At 45.5% G+C, this 23774-nt stretch overlaps 6 protein-coding genes across 8 annotated transcripts; 3 read left to right on the top strand and 3 right to left on the bottom strand.

Annotated features, from left to right (window-relative positions):
• Positions 1-11278: 11278 nt before the first annotated feature.
• Positions 11279-20636, bottom strand: LOC122615066 (late embryogenesis abundant protein ECP63). Of its 3 annotated transcripts, XM_043789923.1 has the most exons (4): positions 20432-20636; positions 19511-19522; positions 12744-12926; positions 11279-12193 (listed from the first exon to the last, which is right to left on the bottom strand). In XM_043789923.1, exons 1-4 carry the CDS (start codon positions 20448-20450, stop codon positions 11703-11705), a joined length of 705 nt encoding a protein of 234 aa, XP_043645858.1. In that variant the 5' UTR covers positions 20451-20636; the 3' UTR covers positions 11279-11702. The 3 variants fall into 3 exon arrangements, with proteins under 3 accessions (XP_043645858.1, XP_043645876.1, XP_043645868.1); XM_043789941.1 differs by lacking the exon at positions 19511-19522; XM_043789933.1 differs by lacking the exons at positions 19511-19522; positions 20432-20636 and adding an exon at positions 13031-13187.
• On the top strand, positions 15904-17042 carry LOC122615062 (immediate early response gene 5-like protein). Its single transcript, XM_043789910.1, has 2 exons — positions 15904-16067; positions 16163-17042. Exons 1-2 carry the CDS (start codon positions 15936-15938, stop codon positions 16976-16978), a joined length of 948 nt encoding a protein of 315 aa, XP_043645845.1. The 5' UTR covers positions 15904-15935; the 3' UTR covers positions 16979-17042.
• On the top strand, positions 17844-19033 carry LOC122615056. Its single transcript, XM_043789896.1, has 2 exons — positions 17844-18041; positions 18107-19033. Exons 1-2 carry the CDS (start codon positions 17889-17891, stop codon positions 18938-18940), a joined length of 987 nt encoding a protein of 328 aa, XP_043645831.1. The 5' UTR covers positions 17844-17888; the 3' UTR covers positions 18941-19033.
• On the bottom strand, positions 19531-20423 carry LOC122615082. The gene is made up of 2 exons (XM_043789955.1): positions 20035-20423; positions 19531-20004 (listed from the first exon to the last, which is right to left on the bottom strand). The coding sequence occupies exons 1-2, from the start codon at positions 20306-20308 to the stop codon at positions 19622-19624; spliced, it is 657 nt and encodes a 218-aa protein (XP_043645890.1). The 5' UTR covers positions 20309-20423; the 3' UTR covers positions 19531-19621.
• A 548-nt stretch (positions 20637-21184) lies between the features above and the next one.
• On the top strand, positions 21185-21852 carry LOC122625268. The gene is made up of 2 exons (XM_043805303.1): positions 21185-21344; positions 21411-21852. Exons 1-2 carry the CDS (start codon positions 21237-21239, stop codon positions 21804-21806), a joined length of 504 nt encoding a protein of 167 aa, XP_043661238.1. The 5' UTR covers positions 21185-21236; the 3' UTR covers positions 21807-21852.
• Positions 21793-23641, bottom strand: LOC122625262. The gene is made up of 9 exons (XM_043805289.1): positions 23500-23641; positions 23349-23441; positions 23183-23292; positions 23032-23126; positions 22850-22978; positions 22644-22795; positions 22433-22577; positions 22129-22379; positions 21793-22071 (listed from the first exon to the last, which is right to left on the bottom strand). Exons 1-9 carry the CDS (start codon positions 23563-23565, stop codon positions 21952-21954), a joined length of 1161 nt encoding a protein of 386 aa, XP_043661224.1. The 5' UTR covers positions 23566-23641; the 3' UTR covers positions 21793-21951.
• Positions 23642-23774: the final 133 nt, after the last annotated feature.

Genomic DNA, 23774 nt, shown 5'->3' with positions numbered 1-23774 from the left:
CCCCCTGAACCCGATAAAATATGAAAAACTGAGGGTGGTGGATGGTGGATGGTGGAGTTGGGGGAAGTGGGAAGTGGGAATCACACGGCAACACCAAGAGCTCAAGCCACTTGGCCCTTGGGAGTTTATGGAAGAGCTTAGCAAACAAAATTATATTCAATTTCCTTTAATGGCCACCATAAAATAGCAGTCAGCAAAAGTAAAGCCGGCCGAAAGCCGCCACAAAAACTGTAGGCGTTGCGCCGCGAACTTCCTAAGGCAGAAATCAGGACGCGAGCAGTTATCCTCCATCCTTGGCGCTTTTTGTTAGGTAAGCAACTTGTTTGAAGCACTCCCAGTACTTCACAATGGATTATGTTTAGATGTATGTTTATCACAAGATATGAATATTCCATTTGTCCGGGCCATCACACAGCTGCAGCCGCCGTCGTTTGGGCCGTGTGAAAACGATTAAGCATACGCCCTGGTGTCCGCTCCATTTGCCACGATTCGCCACGACTCGCCTGCTTGCCTGTTGGCCTGTCAGGCCTGTCAACCAAATTGTTCCGGCCACGTAAATGGCACTGCGAGAGTGCTTTTCCATAATAAAAGGACATTTTTATTTATAATCTATTTTTGGGCAAATTTAGACATATACGCATGTTTAAAGTTACTTTGTACATATTTCGGCCATGACTTTAATTCATACGTTGTTTAAATGGGTACATTTTGAGCTCATATTGTGTATTGGCATTTTAGTTAAATATTAAGATGTTCATGCCCACGAACTCCAATTTTCTTATTTTCTTATTGCCATCATCAGCTGAAAACTCACAAGTAAGAACTATTTGTGTCTTAAACTTAGCATACCATTTTAAGCCAATGCTTTACATTTATCACTAATGCGATTACACCCAAATCGGATAAAATAAATTGATGACTTAGTTTTTGCATGGCATACTAAATGCTTTAAGGCGACTTACTATTAAAGATGTGCGTGCCTTTATATGATTTAAAGTTGATTTAAAAGTGTACTCAACACTCGACGGACTTGGAAAAGCATTCTATTTCGCAAAGTACGGACAGAGGTGCAGGTCCTCCGGCAGGATAACAGAGCTCTAACTATGTCGTGGCCCAAACCACAGGCTCTTAAGCTTTGTGTCGGAGACAACATAATCCAATAGATAGAGTCAACAAAGGGGAATGTTTACTATTAGGTTTATCGCCAGCTAAACCAGACGCAGAACGGGCGAATTTAATGCGAGCCGTTCGCATTTTATGGTCCATTTCCAGCTGAAAGCCAAGCCTGAAGTCCGGATCCGTTAATACATCAAACTCAAGCATCGTGACAGCCAACTTGCCGCCTTCTTATCTCCTCTTTGCGGTTGCGAGATAGCGACACTTGTCGCTGGAGGAGGAGAATATGGCCGACATCCTTAGACAATTCGATTGACATGAAATGAATTGTGAAATTAAACAGACTGCATAATGACAGCCGCAGAAAGGAAAGCGGCGCTGAAAAGGATTCTCGAATGGGGCCACAAATTGCTAAGTGATTTCGCAGAAAGGCGGAGAAGGCGCTGAGAAATAGCAGCCGGCCAGTTGCCTGGCAATAAAAATGATGCCTAAAAAGTCAGCAGCTAGGAGCATTAGGCCGTGTGAGAAAGGTTTGAAAGCGTCCTTGACTCTTCGTTATTTTTGCTGAATTTTGGGATCAACGCCTATTTGTTAACACCATAAACAGAACAGGGAATCTGTTCAGCTGCATGCCGTTTATAAAGCTTATATAGCAACAACTTACCCTGCAAATTGAAGAGCCAGAACAAAGCTAACGCCATTGAGCAATTAGCGAACTTGGGCGGCACAAGAGATTTTTCCGATTGCATGGAAAACTATTCACGCGCGAGCTTTAATCAAAAAGCATTTGAATTTGAATCGCACACAAATCGCACACAAGTCGCACTCACACACACTCACTGCACCAGCAAATATCAATCAACAATTGCGCCCGGGAGCATGCAACAATTTCTATTTCTATTTTCCTTTCCTTTGTGCCGGGCCGGGCCACGCGGCGTATGAGCAATCAATTTGTATCGAGTTTGGCACGCACTGCTTCAATTATTCAAAAGACCGTTACGCCAGTTCAGTGTGCGCATCGGAATCTATCGCTATTCACTCCTGCCCCTTTGCCAGCTTCCAGTTTCGGAGCCAAGCGTCTGGTTAGCCAGCCGACGTAGCACTGAGGCTTCACTTGGCCAGCACCTCGCTTTTGAAGGAACACAGGCACACAGTGGTCCCAATGGGTTCCACTCGAATCGGCGCATGCGGCCTGCCCTGCAGTGGATGTCGTTTGGAAAACATTGTAGCCGTTTTTCAATGGCCCCGAAAAGCGGGCAGCTTTGCGTGGAACTGTCGTTGCAATCGGAGATTTCAATTATGCATTACGTCCCTTTCAAGTGATCCAGGCGGGAGGTCTGGCCTGGAGGTCCTTGCTTCTGGTCTGGTCGGTCTGTTATTCCTGGCAAATCGCAGGCGTCTTAAGCCGCTGCACGCCGCCCGTTCTCGCCTGGCACACGGTGTCCACGGCAATCATGGCAACCAGGGCAAAAAACTAAACACGTCGTTGACAAAGGACGGCTAGCAGAGGTACGGAGTGGGACTGACATACGGCACGTGTGCTTATAAACTTCGAAAGCCCAAAAGCGCAGACATTTAATTCATGATTTCCACAAGGTGCTTGCAGCCAGGGGTTTTTATTTTATAAGTGTACTTAGAACAAGCGTTCATAGAAATCATTGGAGTTGGTCTGTAACCTTGTTGTACAACGAGAAGTTTGGCATGCTGCCCATATTATAGCACAAACTATGTGTCTTCGAATGTAATGAAAGATCTTACAATTTGGTTACTATTTTACGATTTATTCAAGCTCGGCTTTCCTGTTCATGCTGATCCAAATTGAAGCATGGCTGGGTATTTATCCTTCTGACTGAAATGGGAAGACCATTCCAAGGCTCTAATCATATTGCCAGTGATGGAAATTTTCATCCCTAGCAGCGAGGTTGGTTTTCCAATTACTTGCAATAGAAAAACGCTTCAAAACGCCGATAGCGCTGCGAACCGCACTCCAACCTCTCAATTATTCCATTTCATTTCGCTGGAAATCTCTGGCGCAGCTCTAACATTAATCTAATACCTATATTTGCAGATGCAAAGCACTGAACACCTTGGATGTCTGAGCTCCAAGCTCCAAGCTCAAATCTCCAAGCTCCATGCTTTCACCTTTGCCTTCGTGTTTCCCTTTGGTCCAATAAAATGCATAAAATGCGTGCACAGTTGGCGGCACAGGTTGCCTAAATGCAATTTCAAGTCGGTCCTTTGATTGGATCCCCTCCCGGAGCAGTTTATATGTATATCATTACTAGTGCCGTTGTAAGTGGGCGACGGAAATAATTGAATTTGGCTGAGACGAGTCAGGAGGCGATTGCCAGCAATTGCAACGCTCGATTAAGTTTGTAACTCTGTGAATTCGCCCACCTGATGGAGGATGTTGTGTATGTGTGCATATTAGAAACGACGCGTTCTGCTTTAGGGTGAGACAACAACTGACTTTTTTATTTTGCTTTGCTGATCAGGAATGATTTTTGGTATACTAGGGTTAGTGTTGTATATCGTAGATATTAAGAGGATAAGTAGAGTAATTTCAACAGAGTGGTGAGATGTATATTTGAATTAACATATATAACACATCTCTCCCCTTAATTTAATGGCATTTTTTTGTTAGTATGGCGCTTCCTGAAGTTCGTGGTCTGATAGCGGTTGACTTCTTGGCGTGTCCGAGAGCTTCTACGAATCGGAATACCTGAACGGCGAGGCTGAGGATTCTTCTGAACGTTGGGCTGTGACTCTTCAGAAACTCGGCTTGGCTGAACATCCTGTGACGGTTCGGATATCGGATCTTCTTGTTGTGTAGCCGCTGACTGAGCTTCCAGCTGAGTTGTGGGCTGATTTGGGAGATCAGGTGCCCACCAATATGTAGTGTTTTCTTCCTTAGAATCCTTGATGGCATCTGGACCAAATCTTGGCTTGATTTGATTGATGTGACGCTTGATGACACCTGTTTTGGTACGAAGGATGAATAGCATATGTCCTACAGGCCGGTCGATGACAGCTTCTATCCACTTTTCCCCTCTTGCGTAGTTTCGAGCAAATACTTTCTGGCTTGGAAAATACTTCGTAGATGCTAGTGGCTTACTATCAGATTTCTTCTCTAATAGTTGGCTTAAAATAGTGCGAACTGGGCGACCGTGTAGAAGTTCTGCTGGAGATTTACCTTCTGCATTTGGTGTAAAACGATACGAACTTAAATATTTCGTAACGGCTGCTCTGACAGATAACCCATCTCTGATATTTTTGCCCACTGCTGTTTTGAATGATTGTACGAATCGCTCAGCAAGACCATTTGATGCTGGATGAAATGGTGCAGTGGTGATGTGGTTTATTCCAAAGTTCTTGCAAAATACCTTGAAACTTTCTGCTGTTAGCTGGGGACCATTATCGCTAACTAAGGTTTTCGGATAACCTTCGATGGCAAATATTGTTGTGAGTGCTGAAATAGTATTTTCTGTTGTGGTGGACGACATTTGCGTTATAAATGGGAACTGAGAGTAAGCGTCAACGCAAATTAACCACATTGAATTAAAAATCGGACCCGCAAAGTCGATATGTATTCTTTCCCAGGCGGATGTAGTGTTTGGCCAGCTAAAAAACTCTTTTGCAGGAGCTGGATTAGCCACTTTGCAGATGTTACAATCTTTTGCTAATTGGTTGATATCCTCGTCGATCCCTGGCCACCACACATGTTGACGTGCTAGTTGTTTCATACGTACAATTCCCCAATGACCATCGTGTAGGAAATTAAGAATCGTTTTACGTAGCTTGCTTGGAATAATAACTCGGTTTACTTCAGAATGAAGGCAAAGAAGGCTGCTGTTGAACGTGAGGGCAAATCTTCGGTTAAAATATGGCATTAATTCTCTTTCTACCTGTTCAGGCCAGCCATTGTAAACGTATTTATAAACTTCCTTTAGAATATAATCGTGTTCAATGTTTCGCTTGACTACATCGACATTTATCGGGCAAGATACTTCGACTATGTTATAGCATGCCTCCTCCTGATCAAATTTATCATCAGAGTTGACTGGAAGACGTGAGAGTGCGTCTGCATTTCCATGTGCGGTTGTCGAACGATATTTTATATCGTACTGATAGGCCATCAGAATTATAGCCCAGCGCTGGAGTCGGTTTGAAGTCATCGTTGGTAGATGCTTGCTTGGTGAAAATATCGTAACTAAAGGCTTATGATCAGTGATTAGGATAAATTTTCTACCGTATAGATACTGATGAAACTTTTGTACTCCAAATATAATAGAAAGTGCTTCCTTTTCTATTTGGCTGTACCTGACTTGGTGCACATCTAGAGTTTTAGATGCAAAAGCGATTGGCTTTTCTCTGTTACCCGGATGCAGGTGTGACAACACGACTCCTATACCGAATGAAGAAGCGTCGGTAGCTAAAACGAGCGGAAGGTCCTCGTTAAAATGTACTAGCTCTGTAGCGTTTAAAATATGTGTTTTAAGTGCTGTGAATGCCCGTTGCTGGTCTGTTCCAAACTTGAATAGTGTGTTTTTTCTGCGCAGCTGATTCAGCGGAGCTGCTACTTGTGAATAATTTGGGATAAAATTGCAATAATAGTTTACTTTACCCATAAACGCATCTAACTGTTGTAGATTAGTGGGCGGCTTCAATTCCTTGACAGCTTCTAGTCCTGAGGTATCCGGAAGGATGCCCTTACTGCTCACTCTTCTCCCCAAATATTCGATTTCTTCTTTGAGGAAGAAACATTTTTCTTTCTTACATTTTATACCATTCTCTTGTAGAATACCTAAAATTCTTTCAAGGCGAGCAAGGTGTTGCTCAGTCGTAGGCGCTGAGATAATTATGTCGTCGAGGTAATTCCCACAACCTTCTATGCCATTTAGAAGTTGCTCGAGATGCCGTTGGAATATAGCTGGAGCGCTGGCTATTCCATACGGTAAACGTTGGTACTGGAAAAGTCCTAACGGCGTGTTGACAACCATAATTTTCTTCGTTGCATCATCTAGTTCCATTTGTAGGTATGCGTCCTTCAGATCGATTTTGGAAAAATGTTTTCCATGGCGAATGGCATGAAATAGAGTTTCTCGCGTTGGCAATGGGTATTGCTCGATGTCCAATTGGGAATTGACACCTTGTTTAAAGTCGCCACAAATACGTAGTGCTCCACCCGGCTTGGGTGCTAGTACTATCGGAGATGCCCAATTGCTGAATTTAATGGGTTTCCAAATACCTGCATTTGTGAGACGCTGCGCTTCCTCTTTAAATTTGTCCATTTGTGCAAACGGAATCTGTCGGCTTTTGTAGAATTTTGGAACCGAATTTGGCTTTAGGTATATGCTTGCCTTAAAGTTTTTTATAGTTCCGATAGCAGGTTCAAATACTTCCTTATATTTGGTGCAAAGGTCAGTCATTTGAGACAGCTGTGCTTCGCTTACATTTGAAATTTGCTGAATTTCGAAATTGAATGTTTTGAACAAATCCAAACCAAAAAGATTGTTTGAATTTTCCACGTTTGCCACGATGATCGTTACGTTTGCTGATTTGTTGCCACACTTTGCCTCAGTGTGCAGTTCACCCAAAACTGGAATTTCGCTTTGGCCAAACGCATGCAAAATACGAATACATTTTGCTAATTTAGGGCTGCCAACTTGGCGGTATGTTTGCAAATTCATCACCGACACAGTTGCACCTGAATCCATTTGAAACGGAACGATTGTATTTAGAATTTGAACATCAATCATGGTTTTATTGATTTCAAACCTAGCTAATTTTTCCACAGTGTATACCGTTTGGATAGTATCGGTGTTTTTGTTTTGGTTCTTTTTGTCACTATTTTCCATCTTCATTTTGCACTGTTTTGACATGCATACAACAGCTATGTGTCCCTTTCTTCCACATGTATGGCAAATGGCATCACGAAATTTACATTTTTCGCGCATGTGTGAGTTTCCACAGCCGGAGCAAGATTTGAGCGCGATCTTGCCTCCTTTTCCATCCCCACTGTTACGGTGTTTGTGATTGTTTTTGTGTACGTAAACTGCGTTCATGTCTACTGATTTCTTGTCACTTTCCTTGATAACAGCTACTGTTTTCATTGTTGCCTCGTATGTTTCGGCAATAGAAATTACATCTTCTAGCGATGGCTGAAGCTTTTGCAAAGCTGCTGTGCGAATTGCGTCGTATGGCGTATGCACTATTATTTGATCGCGGATCATCTCATTTACATAGTTTAATGTACACCCTTCTGATTGGCATACAAATTGGCATTCGCGAGCTATGCCACGTAGATCAGCTACCCACTCCTTGTGTGTTTGTGAGTCCCGCATTTGCCGTTTGAAAAATTCATAACGAGCAGCGACAACATGCCGTTTTTGCTTGAAGTGCTCCGTTAACTTTTCGGTGATTTGTACATATGTGTGTGTGTTCGGATTTTCACTCCCGAATAGATTTTTCACTAGTTCGAAAACATGTGTACCTACCCAAGAAAGAAAATAGGCTTTTTTCTTCTCTTCGGCTAGAACTGAGTACGCTTTAAAATGTTGCGTTAGCTGTTGTAAATACGTCTCCCAATTTTGGCTATCCTTACTAAAACTTGGGAACGGCGGACACACAACGATTTGTTCTCCTGCTACGGGAAAGTTACGTTCCCGTTCAAGAAATGCTTGCATCCATTGTTGTTGCTGCTGAAGTAATTGTTGCTGTTGAGCCAACAACTCTTGTAAATTACTTTGATTCTCCATTGTTTTTTCGTTCGATCTCTTGCAATAGACTACCGACACGAATTTCTGTTTTTTTTACTCGTCGCCAATAATTGTTGTGTATGTGTGCATATTAGAAACGACGCGTTCTGCTTTAGGGTGAGACAACAACTGACTTTTTTATTTTGCTTTGCTGATCAGGAATGATTTTTGGTATACTAGGGTTAGTGTTGTATATCGTAGATATTAAGAGGATAAGTAGAGTAATTTCAACAGAGTGGTGAGATGTATATTTGAATTAACATATATAACAGAGGAGGACGATTTACATGGCGGCGGGGACTCCTTGGCCATTATTTCCGACCATAAATCCCCATCCCCGGTTGGTCGAGTGTCACGCTCCGAAGGTTGGCCGGCTAACTGGCTAACTGGGCACCGATGGACAGATCGCATTTCGCATTTCAAGGGCTGCTAATTATGAACCTCGTTAGGCGGACAGGTGACCCTGCTGGTATCTCGTTGGCCTTTGATTTTTTGCCCCGAAAGCCGTTGGCAGGCCCACGACAAGGTGACTAAATCAACATCGGGCTAACAAGCATAATTAATGAGCTCCGGCATAAATCACCGGCAGGCCAATCAACGTTGTCTCAATGGCCATACGTCAGACATTCGGCAGGAGTATATCACCTCGTTCGCCACCAGGGTCTCATCCTTACAATCAAACAGATTTGTGGCCATCGTCCTCCTGCGCCTGCTCTGTATGTAATTAATAATCCCCTCAAACAAATCAAATGCCCAAATCTGCTGCACCCTTCGAATGCCTTCCGATTCCATAGTTCGACTCCCAGTTCCCTTGACGTTGCACCCTGGATCTCGTGGCACGTCTGTTGCAACTTGCCACTTTTTCCGTTTTCCGGACTCCCTCCTTCGGACTGACGTGCGGCTTTATTGGCGTCTTCTGCGACACGCGCCACTGGCTCAAATTGAGCACCGAGCCAATTGTTCCGGCCAGGATTGCTGCCACTCCCCCCTCGGACCTCCTCGCATGTCCTTTCAGCTGACAATTACAACGCATTCTGCCTGTAACTGTCGCTCGCCGATGCTGCGCTTTTTTAGCCCGTCACTTGGGTATGCTGCGTATTTTGGGGCATACGAGGAAAATGCATTAAAGGCTTTTTACTAATGGTTATTGGACCAATTTGAATAAAAGGTCCCAGACTTCTGCAGCTGCTGAAGAGCAGCTTCGATTTAAGCCAAGCTAACACTCCATTAATCAATTAAAATATCATAATATAAGGCAGAGATACGACTTCAATGGAGTAAACTAAACTTTGTCAGTCTTAACAATTGGTAAGCAAGATGCTGCAGTTACGAGTATTTTATTACTACTTTTTCAGAAGTCCTCTAGAGATGGAAGTACTATTACAGTAGCAGGTACCTGTTGATTTTCTTAGGGATACGTCTTTTACGACTTACTGACTGAATAAGACTGAGTATCCTCTAGTCGAATCCCCTGAACCAGGCTCTTGAGCTGGTTTAGTTGTTGTTCGAGGAGGTTTATTTAGCATGCAGCTGGCAAGACGGCCGTCAACGTCCATTGAGTTCCCCGTGGATCTAATGGCTCCACAGCGATAAATGCGAGGGCGTTCGCGCGGTGTGTGCGCAGTCTGTCACAGTGTGAGTGTGGGTGCGTGTGTGACTGAGTGGATGTGGATGTGTGAGTGGAGTGCGCGAGTAGAAGCAAAAGGGACTTCCCCGGCAGCAACAGTCACAATCAGTGGCTGTCGCTTGAAACTTCTCCTCTCGCGCATTTTAGTGGTACTGCCGATAATACTCCTCGCCTAATTGCCCACACACGCGCACACTTAACGTTCCAGATAAAATTAACGCCGCCGGGCAGCGTTTTGGATGGTGGGGCTGCGTGTAAAATATGCTCATAAGTGGGATTGGTCACGGACTTAAAAAGCGGATAAGCATCTGTTTAGGCAGTCGTGAATTAGTAAAGGGTCAATGAAAAAGGCATCAAGCTGCGGGGCGAAACGTGAGTGTTTGAGCCTACCAAAAATGGGGTCATAATGAATTAAAAACGAAATTAGGCTCTCCAAACATCTTCCTTTTACGCCGCCCACTAAACTTACAAAAATTAAGGCAACCCCACAGGGTAAGGAGGCTTCCTCTGGCCAGGATCCTTGCAGCCAACATGACCGGAACTCCGCTGCACGCCATTTTGCCTTGGTCAACACGAGCTGGGAGCATGTTAAACCATGATTAATACGTGTTGATAAACAGTTATTGTAATTAATCGCGCCGCTCGTATCGCGCGACTTTAAATCAACTCGCTTGGCCAACCTAATTGGCGCGACTTTCCGTGGCCGGCATAAATTTGAATTTGGCGCCTTCACCCACTCGCACTCGCACTTGCACTTGGATTTGGATCGAAAATGGAAATGCATTTATCATTCGCCCCTCCAGTCGGCAGGCGCACTTATCTGAAATTAAAAATCGCTCTTACCTGAATTTATGTCAGCACTTTGCTGCCAATACTTTCTACACATTCCTTTCGTCCTTTCGTCCTTTGGTCCTTGTCCCTTTGAATCGACGTTGCAATGCACCGGGGTCACTTGTTAGCCACAACAAACTTTTCACATAATTAAAAGCTAACACAACTTTCGGCTTCAGTTCGACGAAAAGTTCCCCGACATGCAGTAGTACACAATACGAGCTCCTCTATTAGCAGATTTCTGCACGTTTCAGTCTATTTGTAAGGATCCGTCCAACTCCATGGTCCACATTTCTGCGAAAGTTTCGCTCACCCACTTTGGATCTGTGAAAGGTTCTGTATTGAAAAGGTTCTGGAGGAAGTGGAAGCGGAAAATGATAGTCAAAACCGCTCTTTGTCTTAGAACCTAAGACAAATGTTACCATTTTTGGGTGTAAAGTCAGATGTGAGATTTCCTAGTAAATTATAGCTTTCATTAAAGAAATTGTATATAACTAAAAGATATTGGTTTCTTCAAAATAAGTCCAAAGAGAACTTTATTTTCTGAACCACCAATTTCAAGTTAGGTCAGTAAGTAAATAGTAGACCGAAATATATATATCAAGTACTCTGTTGTTATTATCCAAAACCTTTTTTTATTTTAATAATCAATTTTCTTTTTTAAATCAAACGGAAAAAGGCAGAAAACGCATGGATTCCCTGTTTTCAAACCATTGAAAGTGCTTAGCTCACATGTAGATGGCGCTTTATCCTCTTGTAAACACAGTGTGGCCAGATTGTCGTTTTTCAATACATTACTTTAGCGCTCAATTTAAAATGAATTGTGGAAATGAATGCTGAAGTATAAATTCTATATATTCTATATAAATACTTTTCATCATTACCTTCGAACATTATAATAAGCTGCACTTTGATACAGTGGACCCCCCAATTCAAAGACCACAAATCTCATTCGAGTCCAATATATTAAAAACACATTTGCAATGTATTGTGCAAGAGTTAAAGGTACTTAATCATACATTTCTACATAAACAGAATATACGTATATTAAAAGCATACTCGGCGCAGCTGTATACATAATATCAAATGCCTCAAAGTAACAAAAGTCGACCGAAGAAGAACGGAGAGGATCGAATGGGTTAACTACACATTGTACGGACAGAGATGTGCTGAAATGCTCACATCAAAAGCAGCGGCTGCAAAATAATCCTCCCGCGCGATACTCCAAAAATATGTGTATATATATGTATGTGTATATTCAATTGAGGATTTAGCAATCACATTACTGGCACTCGTTACATTGAAGCAATTCCCTTCTGTTTTTGTATCTAAAGCATTTTCACATCAACACATTTTTAAGGCAGCCCCCCTTACTTCTGGCCCAGATGCAGCTTGCCCAGCAGGGCGTTGGCCTGCTGACCGGCGGACTCCTGGGCCTGTCCGGCCGCATCCTGGACGGTCTTCTCGACGGACTGGCGCTTCTGGTCGACGTACTGGTTGGCCTCCTGCAGCTTCTGGTCCACCGTCTGGCTGGTCTGCTTCAGAGCCCCGTCGATGGCGCCCTCCGCCTGCTTCAGCTTCTGGTCCGCCACGGTCTCGGCGGCCTTCACGCTCTTGTTGATGGCGTCGTTGGCCGCCTTCTTGGTCTGGTCCACCGCATTGGCGGCCGCTCGCTGGGAGGCCTCCGCCACGTTGGCCGCCACCTGCTTGGAGTTCTGGGCCACGGCCGCCGCCTGCGCCACCGTGTTGTCCACCGCCTGCTTGCCCTGGTTGACGGCTCCGGCGGCACGGTTCACGCCCTGATCGATCGCCTGACCCGCCTTCTGGGCCTCGGCGGTGGCCAGAGCAGCAGCTTCCTTGGCTGTATCAAAAGAATGATATTGGTTGGAAAATGCTATGAAATATCTTTGAAAAAGTGGAGCTAAAGATGTGGATATCTATCGAATGGGCAGGTTGTAGTTCAGCTTGAACATGTGATGTTCTCTCTAGTTATAAATCTCCATCGCATTAAATTGTTTTCACAATTATAGAAATATTTCAATATTTATTATGAAATGTTTTCGAAAAGGCGAAACTTTTCCTTGGAAACAAGTATTACGTCAATGCGTTACTAAAGAAACCCATTTATTATGTTCTCTTGAGTTTGAACTGCTAAAAAGTTTTGCGTATCGGATAAATTGGAAATGGAATGCTAATGAGATAACACTTAGCAAGAACTGATAGCTGATTTTGAAATTTATCTCAAACGTGCCTCATTCAATTGTTTTGTAAAAGAATTTGTAGAAGTATTTTACAAAATGGAAGATTTTGTACATCTTTAGAAACACAACTCCAAAGCCAATTGCTGTTGTAAAACATCATGTAAGGGTTCCATCTTTCTCCTCTCCACTTTTTGGAATCTCGTTACTCACCCGTGCTGGCGGCCAGCTGCTCGGCCTCGCCCTTGGTCTGCTGGACGGACTGGCCCACCTTCTTGGCCTGCTCCTCGGCTAGCTTCTGGGCCTCGGCGGCCTTCTCGTTGGCCAGCTTCTCGGCCTCATCCTTCTTCTTGCTGAAGAGGTTGGCGGTCTTGTCGCCGAAGTTCTTCAACGAAGCTGGGGATGAAAAAGGAGTGCATTGTAGATCCTGATTGAGCTCGAGGTGGATGGGTAGGTGGAGGTGTAGGTGGCTGGGTGGCTGGGTGGCTGGGTGGGATTACTTTGGTTTTGGCGACTGGGAAACATGCTGACTGGCCCTCTGGATGCTAACTAAGCTCTGGCCTGGCGCCAATCATAATTTATAGCCTGATTGCAATCAGCGGGATGAGCCGCCGATCGGATCGGAGATTTGAGATTCCAGATTCCAAATTCCAGACAGGTAATTGCCGAAACATAAACAAAACAGCTGGAGCATGAACTATTTACATGACTAAATCGAATCGATTAGACAGGGACACTTTCCTATTAATAGCATCAATAGAAACTGCGCAACTAGGGGCTGCTGAAATCGTGATCGCCAGCCCCATGGCGTCAGCCTTCAAATTTGAGGCACTCTGGCCGCTCAGACTTATATTCGCAATTCGCATTAACAGAATAGAATAATTAACGAGCGCCGGCTTCTGCATTCACTTGGAGTGACGTGTGCGCCCACTCAAATAGAAACAGTGTGCCACTGTAGTTTCCGAACTCGGAACCGGGTGCGAATCGGTTGGGCGGAACGGACGAAACGGAAACGGGCGGAAACAGCCGAGGAATTTCTTTGCAATATACGTGTCGTACTGTATATATATGAGGCAAACAAAGCAGGCAAAGTATTCAAATTATTCGGCGTATGTGATGTCATAATGGGGAACCGCCGAATGAAATCGCCTCAGTTTCTGGCGCGGCTTATTCACGCTTTCTGATTGTGATCGGGAATGTGTTTATTCCGATTCGGTTCTCTCGCCAGAGATACTTTAATACTCTAATGGCCCCTCCACTCGACTCACTTCCAAATAATTTAGTTTCGATCAATTTCGTTTCGCATTTAATGGGCCAAAATGTGCGAACATAATAGTTTCTATTCTACCATTACTGGGCATCGGGATTATGGAATGTGTGGGCTCGGCTGAGGTGTTGAAACTACATTTACTGTTTCAAAAAAACAAGCTGAATCAAAGGAATTCAAACACTTCAAATGCTAATGGCTAAGGAATGTACATACATATGTATGTGGCATTGAACTTGCTCAGCAATCTAGAATTTAGCAATTTAAGCGGAGTAATCGTGCCATCTACACTGTACAATACTAGCTATATGTATGTGTATGAATAGAGGGGAATCATGCATTGCTAAATATATTTGCTGTGTGCTGTTTGCGAAATTAAAATCGTATTAAAAGATACTTAAAACACATTCGTACATTCGTAAAAGATACTTAAAACGCATTCGTACATCTATACGTTGTTAAACCTATGATGAGTTACTAAAAAGGTCGCCACACGAATAAGGCAACTGTAGTGTTTAGTATTCCCGCCAAATCCTTTGGATATAACTTAATGGCTAACACACGCGGAATTCCTAAGGCAGCAGCCCTATTTAAGGCCTTTGCGTAATAAGACGCATTTTGTTCTTCAGCCTTAACTCGAAACTGTGGCAGCTTGTGGTCAATACTGGAAACCGGCTTAGAAGCATGGCCAGAAGGCAACACAATAAGCCCAGACTCTCACAGCCTCTGGCGTCGTTTCTGTTTCTGTTTTTGTTTTGGTTTTGGTTTACTTGGTTTCAGATTGTGATTTTGATTTTGTTTTTGTCGATGTCGCACTCGCAGCTCAGATAATGCGCCGAAGCCTCTGAATAGAGGAAAACCTGTAGCTTGAGCCCAGCTCGGAACTGACACACACACACATGGGCACGGAATGAATATCTATGAGTAACTGCGATTTGAGGTCTACCGACTCACGTTGCAAACCAGTTCTGGATGCCTAAAAGAGCTACAATCCGTGATGAATCGATGGAGCTACTGTGGCCGCTCTTCCCGCTGTTGCCACATTTGTTGTTGCTGATGATGTCATGTGAGATACAACAGCACAATCGAGATATAATATACCAAAGAACTAGAACTGTGTATATATGTAAGAGCCGCGCGTGGCAGAAAGGGGTGGCGTGGCACTCACACGCCCCACGAATTGAAATTGTTTTGGCCCCCGGCGAATCGTCATCCGACCGAAGGTCGTCTGAGTCAGCTGGCAACGGAGGAGGAGGCCAGAGGGGAAGGGACTCGTGTCCTGGCCACGGACAATCCGTTGGCTGATGTCACGACCCTGCCAGGTAAATCAATAATCGGGGAGAACAAGGCCGGGTCAGACATCTAGCCCTTTGGGGCGGGTTATGCTAATGGCTTCGAATGAAGTCACTGGAGTCGATCGAATCTCAGAACATAATGCCAAGCGTTTTGAGGTGGGGAAGATTACCAGCGAGTTCTCAGCTAGCAATTAGCTCACTTGTGCAACCACAAATTGAAAGGAGGACATGTCAGGGTCAAAACTTAATTTAAGGAGAACCAAGTCCACTTTAAGTCCATCTATTCCAATCACTTTTGCTCATGACGCCTGCCTATCCTCCTCCTACTCCTGATGAAGGAAGCCCTAGAAGGTTATACTCCGAAGGTTCTAAGGTGTGTTCCTTATCTCAGAACCATATAAACTTTATATAACTTTATATTTAGAAAGGTCCAACTCATCTATTAAAATTCCTTTGATATATATATATTTAGAATACATTGAATGACTATGCACATTATTACGACGATGTACCGCAATCAAGGAACCTAGAGGGTTAACATTACGGGCAATTACAGCACCCCTGCCACTTTCCCAGCTCGTTTTCTTCAAGTGTATCTAATAGCCAATTAAACTGAATGACCCTAAACCTGACCCACTGGCGGGTGACCAAATGAGCCCACGACATTGGATTGGCGTAGGCATTCCACAGGCATGGACTTGTAATTGAATTGGCCATGCCGCCGAAGATGCCGCTCCACCTCCAACGGGCTCCAGATCGATTGGACGCACTGCTGGCCAGCGGAGGATATAAGTACAGGAGGCGATGGGAGCCGGCTCACTGTGCACCGGCGGAGCGAGCAAAATGAAGCATCTCCTGACTGCACTCGTGGCCCTGCTGAGCATCCTGCCTGAGCTCCTGGGATCAGGACCGCCCTGCCCGCGTCGCTATCTGCGCAGGATCAACGGCAAGTGCTACTACTTTTCGGTGAAGAAGGTGAGCCTTGGCCACAGGTCACAGGTCAACTGTGATCGAACGACTCATATCGGGTAGAGCTATGCATTAATACGATCTATTATTATCCCATTGAGATGAACTGGTTCGGCGCCCTGAACAACTGCCTACGCAAGGGCCTGACCCTGGCGGACTTGAGCAACCAAAGGGACTTCGATGGGGCCATCGGGTTCCTGAGTGGCCTGGGCAACACGGAGGACTTCTGGTTTGGGGGCAACGATCTGTACCACGAGGGTCGCTTCCAGTACATCAGCAGCGGACGGCTGGTGCGCTACTACAGCAACTACAGCAACGTGCTGCCCCTGGAGCACTCCGAGTGCGACGACTGCCTGGAGGTGAGGATCCGCTCCGAGATCAACATGGTGTCGGCGGACAACTGCCACGAGCGGCAGTACTTCATCTGCTCGGAGCGCTACTGCCAGGACTCGGACGGAGGCAAGAAGCCGAAGCACCACAGCCACGAGCACTTGCATCACTTCCACCACGACATTGGCGAAAGTGGCGATGGCGAGGTGGAGGAGGAGGAGGGGGGCGACCACGACCGGCAGGACCCCATCGCCAGTGGCTCAGCGGAGAACCCGGAGCCGGACTCCGAGGATGCAGCCGGGGCGCTCGACGTGCCGGATGAAGATCAAGTGGATCCGAATGGCGTCTCGGTGGCTCCGGGAGCGGAAGAAACAAAGCCCGTTGGCGGTACTGGTGAGCCTGGTGCAACTGCTGCCCCCGGCGCTGCAGCTGAAGCAGCTGAAGGAGCTTCTCCAGCCCCCGCCGGCGCAGCTCCAGCTGCCGAGGGAGCAACCACTCCTGCCGCCGAAGGAGCAGCCACACCCGCACCAGGAGCAGAAACCCCCGCCGCCGCAGCAGCCGAGACTCCGGCGCCGCCAGCAGCCTGATCTGCCGACTTCCCAGCTGAATGCCGCAACTATTATCGATTCAAAATAAAAGACAGCAATAATATTACCAGTGGTTTTCAAATCTTCAAATTCAACTGAAGGTCGGCACTTTGGGTACATCAATGAAATTACAGATACGCCAAATTATGATTATGCCGAATTTAAATAAATGTCAATCGAAAAAAGGTTCTATCTTTCAAATAAACCCAGGGGAAATGTGCGATAATCGTATGTGTTAGGTTCTTTGAAAATGGTATCATTGGTGTGCAGCGATCCATATCAGTTTCTTAAATAGAAAATGTTCGTTTAATGACAACTTATTTTGAAGAATATTTAACTATTCGAATATTTGATGAATGGAGTAGTTTAGGTTAAAGTGAACTTAGACATGGCTTTCATTTCAGGGATGCAGATGTTTGGAATTATACAACAGTCATAAAATCGTTGTAATACTATTATTATTATTATGAGGAAGAACTTCAAGTCGGAGGTCAGCGGTTGACCACTTAATCGGACAGTAATTGAGTCCCAAAGCAACCTGAATACAGTACCATTGAATAAAATTGGTTCATTTACTGAACCCTTTTCAGATGTCAGTGAATCCGTGCACTTCTTCATCCGAGGTGCAAGTCCGACCAGTACCAGCATAGTTTCGATGCTGATGGTGACTGAGAAACCACGGTCAGAAGCAGAAACCCTCGGGCATCACCATGCCCAATCAATATTAGTCAATTTGATGCACTCTACCCGGCGATAAGAAAGCTGTGCGAGCCCTGCTCGCTTCGCTAATGCGAATTGGTCACTCCGCGGTAATGCAGATGCCACGCCCACGAAAGGGTATATATAGAACAGGGGGCGGCACGCATGCTTACAGTTTGGCTGGACAGGTGCCTCAGTTTTGCTGGCAGCCATGAGGATCCTACCAATTGTGATTCTGACCTTGATGGCGGTCCATTACGGCTGCGGCAAGAAGCAGGGCAAGAAGGCCAAGGACAAGGGTCCTTGTGGTAAGCCCTATCTCAAGGAGCTGAACGGAAAGTGCTTCTACGTGGGCGCCAAGAAGGTGGGAGAGCCATCACTATCACTGAGTCCCACAATAACGATATTTCGCTTGAAATGTATTGGCAGATCAACTGGTTCGGGGCCCAGAACAACTGCCTGCGCAAGGGCCTCAACCTGGCCGACGTGTCCACCGTGGAGGACTTCAACGCGGTGGTCCACTACATGAAGTCGCAGGTGGGATTCGACGACTTCTGGTTCGGCGGCAACGACCTGCAGTCGGAGGGCCGCTTCAAGTACATCAGCAACGGGAAGCTGGTGCGCTACATGGGCGTCTCCCCCATAGTGGAGCCGACGGAGCGCTCCAACCTGGACGACTGCCTGGAGATCCGAGTCCGGCCCAACGTCACCGTCGTCCTGGACGTGAACTGCCAGGAGAAGAAGTACTTCATCTGCGAGCAGAACCAGCTCAAGTGCGCGGTGCCCACGGCGGACAGCGGGGATGGCCAGAAGCACAGCCACGAGCACTTGCATCACTTCCACCACGACGCCGGCCAGAAGGAGAAGCAGGAAGGAGAAGCGGGGATCAAAGAGCAAAGTGTGGAGAGCGATTCACGGCCAGCTGACAATTCGAATTCAACGGAAATCGGGGACTCGGAGGAGAAGAAGACGGAGGGCGCGCCGCCTGGAGGTGATGGTGGTGGCACCACGGAGCCGCTGTCCGAGAACGGCCTGGGAAACTCGGGGGCCACCAATGCCGAGGAGGCCCAGACGGTGCCGCCAGGCGGGGGCGCGGGTGCCTCCACGGCGGCAGAGGGCACTGGAGCAGCCACGCCCGCCCCGGATGCGGCCGCTCCGGCGACAGGTGCACCAGCGGAAGGAGCTCCAGCCGCCGAGGCCGCCACTCCTGCACCGGCAGCTCCGGAAGGCGAGGCCACACCAGCACCTGCTCCGCCGGCCTGATCGCACTAACCCACCGACCGGGCGGACCAATGGACATCTAGGGAATCGAGGAATGTTTGAGCTTTCACCAAATAAATTTGAGTTTTAATTTGAGTCCGTTCGAGTTATTACAAATAGTTTCCCAATGGCATTCATGGGAACGATATACAAGATGATAAACTATTGGCTTGTTCTTGTATGAAGTACTATTCCAGTAGTGTCATTATTACAAATTCCACATTTTACAGTTATTTTTTTTAATTTTTAACAAAACATGTTTTCAAACTCTCCGCAGAAACTTCTTCATTTTAGGAAACGGTCTTTTAAACAAAACTTTAAGCGGAAACCAAAAACGTAATGTACATAGTTTCTAAGAGATGGCTTCGGCTAGCTTTTTAGGTGATAGTCCCAAGGCATGCGAAACATAGAATATCAAAGTGCTAATAGGAAAAAGATGCAGCTACTAAATATTAAAATGTTGAAATGTTGAACTACGCAGTCGGTGAGGAATGTCTGAGTAACACTATCAGATTATCAGATGATCAAGGTAATTCTAGTTCGGTGGAAAGTTCACCACTCGGGGTTACTTACATTTCGATGCATCTGTTTGGCATTGATTGGGAACAGATAACAGATAATAGGGAAAAGTATGTTATGAATAGAATTACATATAGACCGCATAATAGAACCAAAGTGCCTTTCTCAAGGGCCAATGCTTGACCACGCGGTTCTCAAGTGGCTTCTAGTGCCGGAGGATTTCGGAGATCGGAAGCGCAGCTGGACGATGGAACTCTGGGGCTTTGCACCCACTTCCAGAGACATAAGTGGGCCAGAGCCCCAAGCAAACACCAGCGGCACAACCCCGAAGATACAAAGTATATGTGCCTCAGATTCGTGTTGGTTCGTGTGTATCTGGGCAGCTATAATTATATACGTATCATCGTTTTGGGTTTGGGTGTGGGATGGCAAGGCATGGGATGGGCCAGCGAGAACGGCTGGGAGAACTCGTAGTCCATTTGGAGCTACATATAACTGCGCCATAATTGGCTTACGTATCATCCACGTCGTCGTCATCACCGCCATCACCACAGTCATCACCACAGCCATCACCATCTCCATCACCATCAGCAGAGCCAAGCCAGCGGAGCCGCGGTAGCGGATAATTAGGCTGTAGCCATTGCGACCCGTATCGGATCGAACACGCCCGGTTGGCCAACCCCACCCGACCGCATATCCAAGTCCCGGGTGGCCAGCTGCTCCAGCTCGCCCACTCCGACTGCGACTCCGACTCCTGGCCGCTCTGGTGATGATGTAACTGGAGCTGGAGTCCCTCCTCCACTGCGGTCGAGTGCTGACCGCGATTGAGCGATTAACCCACTCACTGCACATATATCATCCGCGTAGCTGGATGTATCGGATATACATACGAGTATACGTATGCTAGACCCAAGATTTCTAATTTCGAAACTTTCACAACAACGACGGCTGATTGGCTTTTGGCTTTTGTTTTACCTGAAATCGAGCTGAACATTCTGAAACTGTCGGGTTTTTCTCGGCCGTTGGAGTCGAAGAACTGAACTGATGCTGATGCTGATTTTCGGGTTCTGCGTTCGATCGGATGGAATTCGAATTTGTTCAGATTTATTTGTGTTCAGCGGACTTGGTATTTTTGTTGGAGCGCGTTTATTTTTAAACGTCCGACTGCGTCGAGAGCACAGAAACGTATAAATATAAAGTCGAGGAATACTATTAAAAAGTAACATGGCATTAGCAGTGGTCGAGTAAATTGCTAACAGAATTATAGCGAGCGGGCACTTTCTGTTAGGATAGCGGATAAATACTGGATAACTGTTGATTAACAGCACAATAACAGCGACAGCGCAGTCGACGCAAAAAGAGCGTAAAATTTGAAATGAAAAAAAAGAGAAATTTTAAAGCAGTCTGTTTTTTCTCTTTTTTGCGTGATTTCATTTGAAATTAAATTGGCCACTAGATGGCGCCTTATTTCGAAAACCGATAGTCGGGGTGCACTTGTTCAGTGCTGCCAACCTTGTTCAAGCAAAACAACTGCTTCAGCTTTGCAGTTTTGAAAAAAAATAAATGATCGGAGAACTGAACTAAACATCTAATTTCTAAATTAGCAATTAGTTTCTTCCTGTGGTACATGCCTCAGGCAAAAGCAAAGAAAATAATAACGAAACGTTTATTACTACCAACCTCAATTGATTGCGCCATGGTTTAACGACATTAGTGGGCTATACAGAATAAGCCACTTTCCAAATCCAGCAGTACTACTGCATACCACAAACCGAACACAATGGGTCAAGTACTACGCATTCTTAGCTGTCTTCCCATTTTGCTGCTGCTTCTACGCACTGATGAGGCGAATGCTAGGGGAATATGCCTTTATTTCAGTGAGAAAGCAGTAAGTACACTTCATTAAAGTCTTCAGGTTTAGCAGTTACAAAAATATACAAAATATACAATATAGGCTACTTGGTTTGGAGCCCTGGCCATCTGCAAGAAGCTGAACATGTGTTTGGCCAATCTGGACACCGAAGTTACCCTGGTCCAATTGAATCATAAAATGGAACACGAAGAGCTAGAGTACTGGTTCGGACTGAATGCACATGAAAAGCCCAACTACAGATACGTGTCAAACAACAAGTCCATTGAGTACTCGCCACACAATTCCAAGCTCGTGAACAACGAAGGATGCGCCTATGTTAAACACCAGCAAGAGTTTTTCAAATTCGAATCCGCAAGCTGCCGCGAGCACAAAAGATTCATCTGCAGTAAAACCGATGAATGCGATGGAGTTAGCATGAAACATGGAGATTCGAAATGTGTTATAACCGAAGAGCAACATGAAATTGTGGCCTACTAACTTATAGTTTACTGCAGGCAAATAAATAAACTGTGTTTTGACAGGCGACCAAAATTTACTTAAATGAGTGGCTGTGTTCAGTGCGGTTGTAAGACGAAGGATATTCGGTGAAGTGGGCTTTCCTAGGACTAGTACCACCTGGCATCTAGTCTGTGGAAGCCTTTCGCTTTGCTGCCGATTTCAGTTGAGCTGCATGAGCCCTGCACTTAGTTTTGTAGGCCTGCACCAGACGACCACCAGGTGAAATGGCAATTGACACATGAATCTGGTGGAAAGTCATCAATAAGTACAGTTTCATCAAAATATTTATATTTTGTATCACCTCCAGGTATTGCAACTCCTTTTCGTAATGTAACGACTCCTCCAAGAGCCTTAGGACTGTTTGAAACTTTTCCGGGCCCAACACGTACGTCATTTCGCCAATGTTCTGCTTGTACCACTTCGCATAGTTGTCCAGATTCATCTGAACATTCATGGTTGAGGCAGAAGCAGCTCTTGCAGTCAGCAGCAAATGAAGCAAGGATTCCATGGAGGCCGTGGATGCAGTTTGCAGAAGTCCGTTTTTCAGATACTCTGCAAAGAACGGGAAACGTTGCCTGGGTTTTACACTACAGGAAGCAATATACTTTTAATATATGTGGTGGTTTCAGCATTGGCTGCACTGGCGATGGATTGTACCAGTATCAGATAGAACTTCCACTGGTTGAAGTTGTCCGTGTTTGACTGTTTGAATAGGTATTGAAGGGCTGCCTCGTGATGGCCAACAAACAGCTGCAAGTATTATTCATTTAGATAGACAGATAGACAGATACGTAGCCCGTTTCAGGAAAATATTACCTTGTCGCAAAGCTGCTTTACAAAGGTAAGTTCGTCGACGCCCTCATTTATCCAGGCGCTAAAGCTGGCGAATGCCTCGCCTACATCTTCCGATCGGTGAAGGTCCAACAGGGTACCTAAATGCATGTTCACACAAACATTTAGCGCTTCATCTAAAGGGGGTTCTAGTTTAGTTACATATGCAGCAATGCAGTACAAAAAAACACCTGGCAGGGTTTTGCGCAAGAACTCCACATATTCCAAACTGCATATTTTGGGATTGCCAACAAGGCCGGAATAGAGATTCCCTAAAGCGGTTGTCAGTATTAGGGTGAGCTTCATCGCAGACTCGACATCTGAGGGTAAATCATTTGAAAAGGGAAAACAGGCAGAGTCAAGGAAAACCAACCATAAGCCGCCGAAAAGAAAACATTTGCGAGGAGTTCGAACTCGGACTCCAGGAATATGATCAAGTCCACCTGCAGTTGATCGGAGTGCTCCTTGCTGTAAATTCAGTTACGGATAAATGGTGTGCCCTCATTTAGTAGCTTCTAACCCACCTGAATATGTATTCTGTGGCCGTCAGGATTCGGAGTTCCTGGAGCTGGCGAAGCACTCGAAAGCTGCCGACATTCGCTGGCAGTTGGCAGAAGAACTTGGAGGCCAGAAACTGCACAACACAAGTGTTATTGCTAATAACTTATAACTCTTGTACAATCTACTCACCTTTTCCGTGCCATTCAGAATCTTTAGGAGCTCGGCAAATTCATATTTTTCCAGAGATCCGAGTTGTGGAATTCCGCACTGCTTTTCTATGATCTTCGTATCAGACTTGCGATTAAAATGAACTCATTTAATGTGTAGGTTGAGTTATTACCCTGCAAACAAAGCCAAAGCTATTGCCGATATTAGTAAATCTTCCATTTTCCAGCAGATCTTCCATTTTGCGCTTCTAATTGTAAAAACATTCAAAATGCACCTATTTTATTTTTGTTGGCCCGCGTGCAGTGTTGCCTCTGCTTATGCGGACAAAAATACCACATCGCTTTCAGAGAAATCGATAATTTATAGCACGCCTATCGATATCTAAAGAAGCCCAAAGTAGCCGTTACCATAATTTAAACCCATGCTTAAGTTGTAAAATTTCTTTTT

The sequence above is a fragment of the Drosophila teissieri genome, chromosome 2L (genome assembly GCF_016746235.2).
Source record: "Drosophila teissieri strain GT53w chromosome 2L, Prin_Dtei_1.1, whole genome shotgun sequence".
NCBI lineage: Eukaryota > Metazoa > Arthropoda > Insecta > Diptera > Drosophilidae > Drosophila > Drosophila teissieri.
The sequence above is the reverse complement of the archived record's forward strand: the minus strand, read 5'-3'. Positions and strand labels throughout refer to the sequence as shown.